General features: G+C 52.2%; 6 protein-coding genes across 6 annotated transcripts, besides 1 other annotated feature; 3 read left to right on the forward strand and 3 right to left on the reverse strand.

Moving 5' to 3' along the window:
* Nucleotides 1–12,916: part of a sequence feature (contig 1.119 1011..137987(-1)) that runs on past both edges of the window.
* Nucleotides 273–902, reverse strand: ANIA_07110 (uncharacterized protein; the record flags this gene model as incomplete). Its single annotated transcript, XM_659622.1, has 2 exons — nucleotides 273–725; nucleotides 783–902. 2 exons carry the CDS (start codon nucleotides 900–902, stop codon nucleotides 273–275), a joined length of 573 nt encoding a protein of 190 aa, XP_664714.1.
* ANIA_07109 (ankyrin repeat domain-containing protein) lies at nucleotides 1,979–2,617 on the forward strand (the record flags this gene model as incomplete). The annotated part of the gene is made up of 1 exon (XM_659621.2): nucleotides 1,979–2,617. The coding sequence occupies one exon, from the start codon at nucleotides 1,979–1,981 to the stop codon at nucleotides 2,615–2,617; it is 639 nt and encodes a 212-aa protein (XP_664713.2).
* ANIA_07108 (TDA10 family protein) lies at nucleotides 4,663–6,004 on the forward strand. The gene is made up of 5 exons (XM_050611935.1): nucleotides 4,663–4,869; nucleotides 4,931–5,436; nucleotides 5,507–5,530; nucleotides 5,598–5,713; nucleotides 5,765–6,004. Exons 1-5 carry the CDS (start codon nucleotides 4,714–4,716, stop codon nucleotides 5,926–5,928), a joined length of 966 nt encoding a protein of 321 aa, XP_050467904.1. The 5' UTR covers nucleotides 4,663–4,713; the 3' UTR covers nucleotides 5,929–6,004.
* ANIA_07107 (60S ribosomal uL30 domain-containing protein) lies at nucleotides 6,341–8,096 on the reverse strand. The gene is made up of 4 exons (XM_050611936.1): nucleotides 8,032–8,096; nucleotides 7,352–7,463; nucleotides 7,001–7,167; nucleotides 6,341–6,950 (listed from the first exon to the last, which is right to left on the reverse strand). Exons 1-4 carry the CDS (start codon nucleotides 8,046–8,048, stop codon nucleotides 6,491–6,493), a joined length of 756 nt encoding a protein of 251 aa, XP_050467905.1. The 5' UTR covers nucleotides 8,049–8,096; the 3' UTR covers nucleotides 6,341–6,490.
* On the forward strand, nucleotides 8,357–9,213 carry ANIA_07106 (ESCRT-II subunit protein SNF8; the record flags this gene model as incomplete). Its single annotated transcript, XM_659618.1, has 2 exons — nucleotides 8,357–8,832; nucleotides 8,895–9,213. 2 exons carry the CDS (start codon nucleotides 8,357–8,359, stop codon nucleotides 9,211–9,213), a joined length of 795 nt encoding a protein of 264 aa, XP_664710.1.
* nip1 (translation initiation factor eIF3 core subunit c) lies at nucleotides 9,314–12,478 on the reverse strand. Its single transcript, XM_659617.2, has 2 exons — nucleotides 12,059–12,478; nucleotides 9,314–11,959 (listed from the first exon to the last, which is right to left on the reverse strand). Exons 1-2 carry the CDS (start codon nucleotides 12,390–12,392, stop codon nucleotides 9,711–9,713), a joined length of 2,583 nt encoding a protein of 860 aa, XP_664709.1. The 5' UTR covers nucleotides 12,393–12,478; the 3' UTR covers nucleotides 9,314–9,710.

Genomic DNA, 12,916 nt, shown 5'->3' on the forward strand with positions numbered 1-12,916 from the left:
ACGGGAGTGTTCGTCTCCAGCGTGACCGGATATGGTTTATCGATCTCAGAGGCTCAGGATTACCCATCTGCTCGGAGCCGGTACTAGCGGTGGCTCAGTAAAGTCTCTGGATGACGCCTTTGCTCTAGACAATGGTCTAGGGCACGGCGGATCTGAGCAGCACGCTGAGGCAGACAGAAGTCTTTCCGTGGCCAGCTGCTGGACGTCTCGTTGACGCTGCGCTGAAGAGGCCGGGCTATAAGAAGATGCTTCATCAACTGCCGCGGGCATTCTCATGGCCAAGGGCCTAATAACGGTGCGCTCTCGTCCAGGGGCTCTTCAGAAACCGCCACTTCAGCCACCCGCTGTTGTTGCTGCCGCCATCGCTCAAACCACTCCGCATATTCGTCTGGCGAAGCCTCGCTGGACTCACGACCGTACTTATCGATATCAACGACTAGGACTAGCTTTCGGACCCCGTTCACGTCTATCATGTGTTGCTGAATGCTCCCGTAACGAGTCATTGGTCGTGATGAATGTCCAGATTCAGGTTGCTGTGCACGCTGCAATCCTCGATCAAGGACTCGGGGTTGGGTTGGGCGGCCGGTGCCGGTGTCAGCTTCGAAATCGGACATTCTATGGTTGAGCGTTGTCTGGCCGAGGCCTTGCTCGAGATCGAGATCGTCGTCTTCCTCGTACCAGTATTGCTTTCTTCGGATGAAGAAGAGAATCGGAACTTCGCAGAGCTGTCGAGGGAGTGCCCCTTAGCTCACGCGCTCCTCCATTGTCTGGGCGTACTTTACCTGGCACATCATACCGAGGGCGAAAGTCAAGAAGACCACCGCACCCAACATCAAGATGATCGCTCCATCGGAGTCTAGCAGATGGAAGTGTCCGGAATGTGTGTTATTTGGGGCTGGCATGTTTCAGCTACTGTTGGCTACGGACTCTGGAATGTAAGACGGGAGATACATGAGCGCAGACATGGAAGGGGAGAGCGACGCTAGAAGGAAAATCGAGGAACTCGTTACGAGGGCCGATGACCTAAGGATCCCAAGCGTCTCTTGAATTACTATCTTTCCCATTGTACTTTTTTTTTCTTCTCTTATCCGCGACTGACCAACTATCGACGAGAATGCTGCACGTGCGAACGTAGCACTATAGCGGCGGCAGCTATACATATGCAGCTAGTCCTAGCGGACGCCTACGCCGTGTACCAGGCACCGAAACCGGTTAGTAGCTTTCCAGAATGCTTAAGACAGGTCCAAATAGCCCAGCCCGGCTTTACCCGGGCCCACGAAGCGGCATAATTCAGAGTCACACACAATGAGATTGGATACTACAGCTTATGAATACGCCGCGGGCTTTGACAAGCTAAGACTAGCAGATGCTTCTGTTTCAGCCCGTCAGATAACGCCTGAACGTCGGGATTCGACAACCGTTTTCTCGACGGATAAAAAGGCATTCTCCGTTTAGCCAATCATTCCAACCAATGTTATATTCTACGTACGGCGTTAACACCACAATGGTCCAGGCCCTTAAACACGAGGAGGTTTCTGTGGATCCAAAGGAGAAGCTTTGCGGCCAGATCTTGACCGTAGTCGAATAGATGATTACGCCGGTCTTTTACCGAGGCTGGTCTCTCGCCGTGTCAGCGTCAGATGTGCCACAGGCCTATGCATGGAGACTCCCTGGTACTCGCGACTGGTTCGGAGTCAGTCTCCAGGATCTAGTTGAGAATCTCATCATCTCCCAGAGTGCCGTCGCCATGGTGGGGGCCGCCGTCGGGATGCGAGTCAGTCAGCAGTCAATCGTTTCCTCCCCTCTCGGCTGGCTACCTTAACAAGCTCGCATTAGGCAAGTGGTCGAGTGACCCTTGAACACTCAATGCGAAGCTGTTATTACGACTGCTGCTGCTAGACCAATTACTGTGGCATAGTATGAAGCTAGCTATATATCAACGCTAAGGGCGGCCAGCCGGGATTTAAAGCCCAGGAGCATGCCTCCCTCGCAGAAAAAAGAAATCTTGCCCTCCCACTCTCTCGCTCTCCTCCAATCTGCGGTCTTCCATCGGTTTTGCTTTTATCATCATCGCCACATCATGGACAATCTCACGTTTCTCCTCGCCGCGGCCACCGGCAATACCACCGCCATCGAGCAAGGCTACCTCAGCAACAAATCCATCCTGACAGCCACCAATCCTGACGGCAGAACTGCTCTCCACCTCGCCGCCCTTCATGGCCACATCGCCGTGATCCAACAGCTCATCACCTACGGTGCAACCCTCTCCGCAAAGGACTCAAACGGCCAAACAGCCCTGCATCTCGCAGCACAAGGGTCTGCGCCCGCGCCTGATATCGTCGGGCTCCTCCTCCAAAACGACAGTGGCTCAGCCTGCTCCATTCGCGACAAAAACGGCAAGACTGCCGTTTTCTACGCCTACCACAACCCCAATGACAGGGTGCTCGCTGAGTTCCAGAAATACGCCCCGACTTGTGGCTCAGGATGCGCCCTTACGCCGTCGATCATCCTAGATACCGGGGTGAGCGATTACTTTGGCACGGACGCCCAGGTACAAGTCTCCGCCTCCTCTGGACAGAGGCGGACACCCACGGAACGAACCGCCATCAAGTCTTGATTCATGCTGCCCAGCAGCTGTCAGCAACAGCTTGCTATGACTGGCGAGGCATTAGTGATCACTTCTGGCCAGTCGAAACCAGTCGACCGATTCTCGAACCGACCGAATCAATCGCCCCGCTTGCCGCTCTGGATTTGGAAACGTGCCCGACCCGTCTGTCCGTGTTCTGGTCAAGCCCGTCTCGAGGTCGCTAGCGGCTCCGTGAGAGATCGGGCGTTACGATAAATTATAGCCATGGCTGCGACGCGAGGTCGCATGTATTGCTTTGGCCCGACGCAGTGCGACTGTCAGATGTCAAAAGCTCATAGAAGAAGGTCTGTCTATGCGATGGAGTCGTCGGTAACTGGGATTTATGACATGGATGAGTTGAAGCGGCCTGAATATCAATAGACCTTGTTATAATATACGGCGCTTACTGCATAGATCATATTCTGGCAGCCACTTATCCCAACCGGCCAAATTAGGCGTTTATCAGTGAAGTCAGACCCCGTAGAGATCAGCATGGCGAACTATGTCTTCTTATTTGTTGAGCCCGTATGGCGCCCACTTTCTTTTCCCTTCTTCCCTCTTTTTATTCATACTTTTCCAAGCTGATGTCTGCTTTACGACGCGTAGGCCGCGACGGAATTTTTTATATCCTTCCTAATACCATCTCTCCTGGATCAATCGCAACTCTATCTTCTGAAACCACCGTCAAAGTTACTAAAGCACCTACTCTAGTAGTCCGTACGGATTAAGAGCTACTCAACAGAGACCGGAGGGTCCCACTATCCCACTGGACGCCATGACCATGACCCATATTCCATTGACCCATCGCACATGGCGTCGGAATCGGAGCCCAGCCGGCCGGAATTTACCCGAAAGTCTTGTCCTCCCCGAGCGGAGTTTCAAGCTCTCGGCAACTCGTAGCGAAATGGTAGCGTAGTACGAAGTACGAAGTATACCGTATATAAGGCGTCTCTCCGTCAATCTCTCAATTCAGATTCCTCAATAATATCGAGTCCAGACTCGGCAGTGCCGTCTCTGGCCTACTTCCAACCTACGCAGCTAAAACATGGCAAGCGGCCATTATCTGGCGTTCATTCCGTTCACCTCGCCCAATGTAAACGGTCCCGGTACGAACGCTCTAGTGAATAGTGAATAACTTCGCATGTGGGTAATCCTCCTGCTGTCGAGAGTGAGGATAATACCTTGCTGATGGTGTCTGTCTCTAGTGATGCCCAATTAGTCCCAGTCTCTGATATATCCACTAACTGTCCCGCTTCGTGACGGACTCCGCCTGGAGACTGGAGGCTGCCTCGAAATGCAGCCCGTCCCTATTCCGAAAGCACTTGTAGGTCTCCGCGGAGTACTTGACTAATTATGGTCCCGCTATGCCGTGCTGATCGAAATCCCGGCATCATTGGGTGTCGTATCCCGCAACATCATTTGCAGCGCCGCAACAAATACTAGGTCCTCTTGGGGCTGTGACCCAATGGACCGGCTTGCCGTGGTAAAAGAGTCAGTGCGCTGTGCTTATAGGCTGCCGTAAATGCCTCCGTAAATGCCTAGTCTACTGTCATGATGCCCCTGTTGGCATACTCGTATATAGGTAGGTCAAGGTTGCAATAGAAGCCGTTAACTCAGCTTCTTGTTGCACTGGCTGCCTGCACAAATGAGCAGTGCTGTTATATCAGCCATCATTCCCAGACTGGATAAGAATCCAGGTCATTCTAGTTCAGGACATGATCACTCCAAGTGGGCAAGTCAAATGCAGTGCGCCGAAGCATTATGTCGAACAGCAGTGATGGCTGGTCTAGGAGAAACAATTCTGAACGCGGGCAGTGGCACCACCAATGAAATAAATGGGCAAACTGAAGAATCCCAATCTTAGTATCAGCGGCAGACAAGTCGCCTAAACTTTATAGACTGTATACTCTTTCGGACGTGGTTTATCCGGGTTTTAATATGCCTTCTCCCCGCACTGCCAATCCTGCCCCGTCCGGACAATCACAGTCCGCCCGGTCGGACTTCCCCCGATACCACATTGACGGTATATCAACATCTGCATCCACAAACACTTCATTCTTCTGGGACCGTTTACCTACTGAGTCAAAATGCCGGAAATCTTCGACGACAAGTCCCAACACTGCATTCCCTTTCTCCTTCAGCGTCTGAAAGCCCACCAGGCGCGGCACAGCAACGACCCCGCCAATACCCCGCCCTTCTTTCTTGGACTGAACGGCGTCCAGGGCGCCGGGAAGACAGTCCTGGTATGGCCCTGGCCAGATCAGTAATGGACTTGCTGAGAGCAAGGTACTAAGGAATCGCTAGGTGTCCACCCTCAATTCAATCCTCCGCTCTCCGCCCTACTCCCTCGCCGTGGTAACACTCTCCCTCGACGACCTTTACCTCACACACGAAGACCAAGTATCCCTCGCAAAAAGCAACCCGACGAACCCGCTTCTCCAGCACCGCGGCCAGCCAGGAACACATGATCTCCCGCTTGCGCAATCCGTCTTTTCAGCTCTACGCGCTGGCCGTCCTACGGCGATCCCGCAGTACGATAAGTCCGCGTTTAGCGGGCAAGGTGATCGTGTCCCTATGGAACAGTGGGAGACTGTGAATGTCGAAGGACAAGAGCAGATCAAGGTTCTTATCTTCGAGGGGTGGAGTGTGGGATTCAGAGCTTGGGATGATGATATCTTGAAACAAAAATGGGAGGATGCGGTTAAGAGGAAGGAGCAGGATAAGGAGTACAGAGGGAGACTGGGACACGTGAAGTTCGAGGATGTCAGGAAGGTTAATGAGGCATTGAGGGGCTACGATGTTTTGACCGAGTGAGTGGTCCGCGCAGCGTCTGGAATTGGATCTTAGGTTGGTGAACTAATGCAGTTTTCTGTTCCGCAGCCAGCTTGATGCGCTGATACATATGTATGCTTTATTTCTATGCCCAACTATGCCCACATCCATGAAAAATACTAATCTTGACTTCTCACAGCGACGCCCAAGACAACCATTTCGTCTACGAGTGGCGGCAGGAACAGGAACGGACACTGCGAGCCACAAAAGGTATCGGAATGACCGAGGAGCAGGTTAACCGCTTTGTCGACGGCTGTATGTTTTTTCACTCCCGTTACAGATGGAGTAAGCTTACTGACTGGCTAGATTACCCTTCCTACGAGCTTTACAGCGAGGCTCTCCGCGCAGGAGCATTCAGACCGATTCCGTATTCGACTACGGCATCTGCGTCGCCGGAGGGCTGGGAGGGGAGACAACTTCGATTGGTTGTCGATAAAGGTAGGAAGGTGCAAGAGGTCATCAAGATATAGGGAGAATGTGGTGTGAGCCTCTGGTATATATCGAGTTTGTGTGTATATATCTAGAAATATATATATATACTCTAATCACTTTGAATGCCTATTTCAAAGATTATTCTTACGACTATGGATGAAACGTATTTCATTCACAGAAGATCACCTAAGAACATGCACGAAGAGATCGTACCTTCTCAACCAGATTCCTTGCGGTCGATGCAGTTGCGCGAAGAGCCCCAGATTTGGAAGCGACGTATGCAGTGTAGACGGACAAGACTTCCTCAAATGACAGCTTTTAACGACATCGGCGTAAACGTCGACAAGGTTAGTATGGCAAGTTCAAAGACCTAATTTCCAGCAGAAACGTGCATGGACAGCAACATGTTACAGAAAGACTACAATTTACCACTAATTATGGAAAGAGGTTGAGCAAAACACTACAATTCAACGCTGAAGGGTATAACGTGGACAATCATGAAGGCTAGAAGCTTTTGTATTTTCAACTCGGAAATCAGACCATTATACCGACATGCGCCAGTAATCCAGACCCCGACACGGCACCTCTCCCGAGAACAATCTAGTTCATCTGGCGGATGAGGGCGTTGATGTTCTCCTCACGGTTACCAGTGTCACCGCCCTGGATGTAGTGCTTGAACTTGCGAGTGCGGAATCCACCAGTGGGGTTGGAGAGCTTGAAGGGCCAGAGGAAGTTGTTGGCCTGCTTGAAGTTGGGTCCGACAGTGTAGATCTCGTGGATCAGATCCTCCATGCAGACGATGCCGTACTTGCCAAGGTGCTCCTCAATGATCTGGTTGTCGGTAAGAGCGACGCGCTGCTTGTCAATCTTTCCGTAGCCGCGCTTGTAGATGAGCTCACGGACAGACTTGAGGTTGGGGTAACCGTAGGCAACGTAAGGGTTGATGATGGTGAGCATCTCCTGGGTGGCCTTGGTGAGCTTGACGAAGGTACCGTTGTTGATCTGGAGGAGACGGAGGAGCTGGAGGATTTTGCGGGGCTGAGGAGCGATCTTGTTGATACTGGAACGAGTTAGCGTTGGGCGTCTGATTCCGTGATAGAGATGCCTTACCCCTTGATACGGACAACGAAGATCAGCTTGGGCTCCTCAGGAACGTAGAAGTTACCCTCCTGGCGAGCAACGCGGGCCAGGCGGATCTTCTCGCGCTCAGCATTGCGATACTCCTGAACGTAAGACTCGGCGCGCTTGAAGATGACGGCACGCTTCTCCTTGTTGGCCTGGGATTTCCAAGTTAGCGAATGCCGGTACAGGTAATCACAGCATCAACAGCATAAGCAATATTCTCAGCCCCGAAAGATGGTTAACAAAAGCGACAGCATCGACTGGTAATCTAGTCGCGTGATGGTTGGTGTCATCACCGTATGAAAGGAAAAAGGAAAATAAAAATGTTTGGGCACTCACGGCCTTCTTCTTGGCGGCCTCCTCACGGGCAGCAGCGCGAGCCTGCTCCTGGCTCTTGCGCTTCTTAAGGAGGGTCTCGGGGACGAGGACCTGGTCCTGAGTAGGGACGGTGCTGTGAAGGTCAGTATAGTCTGTCCGCAAAATTCAAGCAATTCCGCCGAGTGTAAGAATTGCGGCTACAGTGCCACATTCTCAGGCTGAAGGCTAAAGACATGTATAACACCCGACAAAATTTTTTTAATCGGTGAGGTTGGTGGCTTGACGCTGAGAACTACTAATCACGCATTTCAGCATGACGTTCAGTCTAGCTTGAACATAACAAGCCTCATCCGACAAGACCCTAAGCATAATGCTCAGGAAGGTAATGTTGACGCTTCTTGTCAACCATTCAAACCCGCCAGGGTACTGATGGCCGACGATAGCTCTCAACAATCGTTTTCAAGGAGAAGGCGTTGCGCTTTCAACCTCAACACCCCATCCCCTCTCTCAAACCATTGAGCCGCCTCCAACGTTTCCATTGATGCAAGCGCAAGGTAAGGACAGGGTCGCGGGAAAAATCGAGCTGGTACCTCCCGGCCATTTCTGGTCGGAGCATCTCCAGCGAGAAGGACGACTATAAACCGAACCTTACAGGCTCATTGGACGATCAGCCGGTAATTGGGTGTTCAAATGCAACATACGTAGCAGTCGAGGCCATTGCGACGGTCCGTTGAGTTCGCGAGTTGGGCGGTTGGCGAAAGCTGTCGATGGAGAGAATTCGAGAAAGCGAAATTTCAGATGAAGAAGTCGTTGTGGGCTGCCGAGAGCGCACTAGCCTTCTGTGGTTAAAGCCGCACTAACACGCCTTATTCCCAATCAGGATTCAGTGCCCTTATCACCTTTAGGGCTACTCTTATCAGCTGATGGCGACCGATAAGCCTCGGTCAGTATCGCCAGCAAGACGTTAGTGTCCCTCCGACCTCGCAACCCAGCTCTCTATCATCGACTATCCTCCAGCAACAGATTATGGCCTCTCGTCGGGGCGTTGGGCTCGGCGCCTTCGCGAACCGTACCCAAGCCACGCAATCTTATGCCAACCATGGCGCAAATCTACGGTCTACACACACTTCCTCGCTGCAGACCCAGCTCTCCGTATTCCAGACCCTCCTTCACAACTTCGCGCTAGAACATAGCTCAACAATCAAATCAAATCCTACCTTCCGCGCGGAGTTTGCTCGTATGTGCAATGCCATCGGCGTCGACCCGCTCGCAGCTAGCAACGTCAAAGGCAAGAACGGACGCAAGGCCTTGGGTGACGGCTCCAGCTTTTGGACACAGATTATGGGCGGTGACATGAATGACTTCTATTTTGAGGTTGCTGTTCGGGTTGTCGAGCTTTGCCGCGAGACTCGAAGGGAGAACGGGGGCTTGATTGGTGTCGAGGAGTGCCGGAAGCGTGTCGGGAAAGGTAGGGCGATAGGCAGTGGACTTGAGGTTACTGAGTATGCAGCCGAGTCCCAGGCACCTTATGACAGATCAACTAATCATGACTTTCGCATTCCAGCGACGACATTCTCCGTGCAGTCAAGGCACTCGAGCCGCTGGGGTCTGGCTTCTCTACCATCCTCGTCGGCAGCAAACAATATATCCGTTCAATTCCGAAAGAGCTGAATACAGACCAAGCGACTGTGCTCGAGGTCATACAGGTCTTAGGCTACGTCAGCGTTTCAATGCTTCAAATCAATCTAAACTGGGAAAAGGCTCGCGCAAAAACCGTTATGGATGATCTTCTAGCAGATGGTCTTGTTTGGGTGGATCTCCAGTCCGCGGAGGAGGAATACTGGTCACCCCAGAACCTCGTTTCGGACGGCGACGCTGGCTGATCGCCTCAAGAAAGTATCTAGCTTTTCTTCTGACAACTGCTTCAATCCTCGCGGCAGATGCTAAACCATGTTACGGCACCTAATTCACTATTCTGGGTCGCCGTAGTACCATCATTCAGCCTACCGATGTGGGCTTTTGGGGCTCCGTGCAGCGACCAGGTATTTTAAATCAAACTTCAACCAATTGTCGAGGACTACAAGTGACAATAGCCACTTCGATGGTGCGATAGTGGTTGGGGCTGGATTCACCGTCTATCATTATGCTGCTACATCTCTGCAAGCATGGAACTTCGGTATACCTATGAGCCCTTAATACTCTAGCCAAGCTCACTTGCACTAGTTACAGGTGAAGAAATGAGAGATTGAAATAACTCCTCTAATAGACATCATACGTAAGAACAAGGAATGATCATACGTGTCATATTCCAGTAAGAACATTAGACCGTGAGTAAAGAGAAAAAGGAAGAGACATGCCATTATAAAAAACCTTATTTTATTTATGCCTTGATCGCTCCACCCAATGCACCGCCACCGAACTGCTGACCACCGGGCCGACGCTGTTGACCTCCGGGTAACCTGGGTCCGCCACGGGCCTGGCCGCCACCTCTGGGACCACGGCCGCCACGGGCGCCAGCGCCCTGGTCGCGCTGGAAAGCATTGGCCATGCCCTGCGTCCGTTGCTCAAGGGTCTTCTCGTTAGCCTCGAGAAGGTTCATGGACTTGTCAGCGAGGGTGACGATCTGGGACTGCAGGCGGGAAAGCTCGACGCCCTTGCGGAAAACAATGGCGTCGTTTACCTGGTCGAGGGCTGCACCGAGTTCTTCGTGCGAGATCATGCGGCTGATGATTGCGGCGATCTTCTTCTCGGAAAGCTCGAACATGGTAGACAGGGTCGAGATGGAGAGGCTGTCGTAGAACGGGGCATAGGTGAAGAGGTATGTGCGGAGACCCTCTTCCTGGATCTGCTGGGAAAGCATCTCCTTGATTTTCTCTGGTTGAGGCATGAGATCCCAAATCTTGATGGAGTTAAGCATCTCGGCGGCCTTCTTCCAGTCACCGGCAGCAAGGAACTTAGCACTCATAATGACGCCATCACGGGTGTTCTCTGCAGGGCCAGTGAAGACCTGGCGCTCATTGTAGTCGAGCATGCGGCGGAAGGTCTTGGAAATGACGCGACGTTTCATTTCGGGAGACGATGAGGTTTGGGCCATCAGAGGAACCTCGAGGAACATACTAGAAGTGAGGTAGATGCACTCGAGCAGCTCGAGGTTGATGTGCATGTGGAAGGGGAGTTGGCGTTGGCGCTCGAGACGCTCCTGTTCAGGGGAGACGGTGGAGTAACGCTGCAGGATGATACCCTGGGCGAGAAGCTCCTTTTGGCGACCGCTGCCGCAAATTTCCGAGAGGGTGTTCTGAGCCTCGTAAATGAGACCAGCGCGGAAAGCACACAAACCAATCTGAACCAACGTCCTGTTGAAGAGGATCTGAGAGCTCACGTCGAAATTGGCAATGTTCTCGGACAAGTGGGACATGAGCATCAGGTCGCGAGCACGGTAGTACTGGTCGTGGAGAGCAAGGAAGTAGATCTGGGCGAGCATAGCACGCGCTCGAAGGATACCGTCGCTGTTCCTGAACAGGTAGTTGCAAAGCGTCTGCACGAGGGTCTGGGCATCACTGTTGCCGCGAGTTGTGATAGAGGTCTCCAGCTCGGAGGGAAGGGCCTTATCGGTGCCCTCTTCCAGAATTGTAATAACCTGGGAAGGCTTGAAGTAGATATGCTCGAGTCTCCTCATCACCACTCGGTTAAGACTATCCTGGCGTAGTTCCGTCTTTTCCAGCTTTGTGAGGCCTTCAACGTAGATCTGGGTCCGCACAAGGTTGGTATACAGCTGTTTCTCATCACTTAGGCGTTCAATGTACTCGGCGGTGTGGGGGTCAATATGTTGTAGAGACCTCGTGAGCTCATCATCCAGTCTCTCAACGTAAGAAACGATACTGCCAGGGATATAGAAAGTCTCGCCAGCAGCAACCTGAGGCTGCTTCTCATCGTCCTCCCATTCCTCGGCACCTTCACTGACAACATAGTTGCGCTCCTTCTCGAGAACGGAAAGCAGGGTAGACAATTCTTGCTCAGCTGCCTTCCATTGCTCGACGCTCATGTACGCAGCGGTAGATGTGGTAGAAAGGTCGAAACGTGTGGAGATGAGAGTGAGGTAGACACGGATGCGCTGGTAAGGCGTCTGGGCCACCTCCAGGAGCTTCTCCATGGTCTTAATCTGCTCGAGACGGTCGGTATTCTTCTTTCCTCGCGACTCGACGATAACACGCAGATGCTTCAGAATACTCTCGGGCGTGTACTGAAGGGTCTTTCCTCGGACAACGGTCTCAAAACCATCGTCGTCTCCAGCAACAGCGACAGGCGCCTCGACGCGCTCCAACTTGCTCAGCCGAGGGGCAGCGATGGCAGGCTTCTTCTCTTCCTCTTCATCGCTCTCCATGTAGCTATCCTTGTCCGCTCGATATTTCTCAATCTGCGCAGCATATTCCTTGTTGTTCTTCTTGATCTTCTGCTTGATGGCGTTAAAACCCTTGGCGTTGCTGGCATTCATCTTCTTGTTCGACGATTTTTGCTTGGCGACAGTTTCGTTGACGAAATCCTCGAGGTCCGCAACGGTCTTGACATAGATTTTGGGAACGGGGCCAGACTGGAGGACCTTGACTACCTGACGGTTCATCTTATCGAACTCTAAAACACCGTATCAGTACCAGAGTTCACTTTATCATTCCTTCGCATGGCTCGAAAAGCGCAAAACATGTAAAACCCGAGCTCAGGATATTCACGCACCTGACGAAATAACTGCCCAGTCGTTGATCTTCTGAGCATTATCAATCAGTTTGATCGTGCTCTCGAGTTCCTCCAACCTCTTATTCTTCGCACTCTTCACGACCTTGACCACATCTTCCTCCTCGCTCTCCTCACTGTCGCTCACATCCTTCATGAAACGACTGGCACCGGCCTTTCCAGCGTCCTCATCCTCGGAAGACTCCTCCTCCGAAGAGGCATCCTCCTCGCTGGATTCCTCCTCGGACTGCTCGACCTCCTCATCGCTGTAGAGCTCCTCCTCATCGGAGCCGCTGCTGTCGCTGTCGCTGTCGTTGCCGTAGAAAAAGCGCGACATAGTTGCGGGTGGCCAGAAAAAAGGACGTGTCGACTTTCGCGGAGAATAAAAATGTCGGTATCGCCGGCCGTAGATGGGTGCCTGGTTGGAAAATCCCGTTGTGAGAGTTCGCTGCCGCAGAGGCGTTGGGAATCGGCGGCGAGCCACACAAATTTAAGCGAGCCCGCGCCTAACCGTTTTAGGCAACTGGAATGATCCCCGGCCCCGGGCGCCCACCTGGCAACGAAGAACTATAGCAGTCTAGAAGCCATAAATCAGGCACTGTAAGTTGTAGGCTAGCACCGTCGGGATAAGGTGCCTGTCTTCTCTGCTCTGCTGCAAAGATAATCTGTCGTTATCCTGACAAAGTTAGCCGTGATGCTGCCCGAAAGTCACTTCAAGGCTACTCAATTCGAGCCAAGTCAATGCTGCTTGACAGTAGATGACAAAAGTGCCTTCTTACTGTATAGAATACTACATATAGTCTCCATGATGAATAGAGAACTTTGCAGGAGCCTCCAATTGCTTGCCAGTTGAGATTTACG

The sequence above is a fragment of the Aspergillus nidulans genome, chromosome IV, assembly GCF_000011425.1.
Source record: "Aspergillus nidulans FGSC A4 chromosome IV".
Taxonomy (NCBI): domain Eukaryota; kingdom Fungi; phylum Ascomycota; class Eurotiomycetes; order Eurotiales; family Aspergillaceae; genus Aspergillus; species Aspergillus nidulans.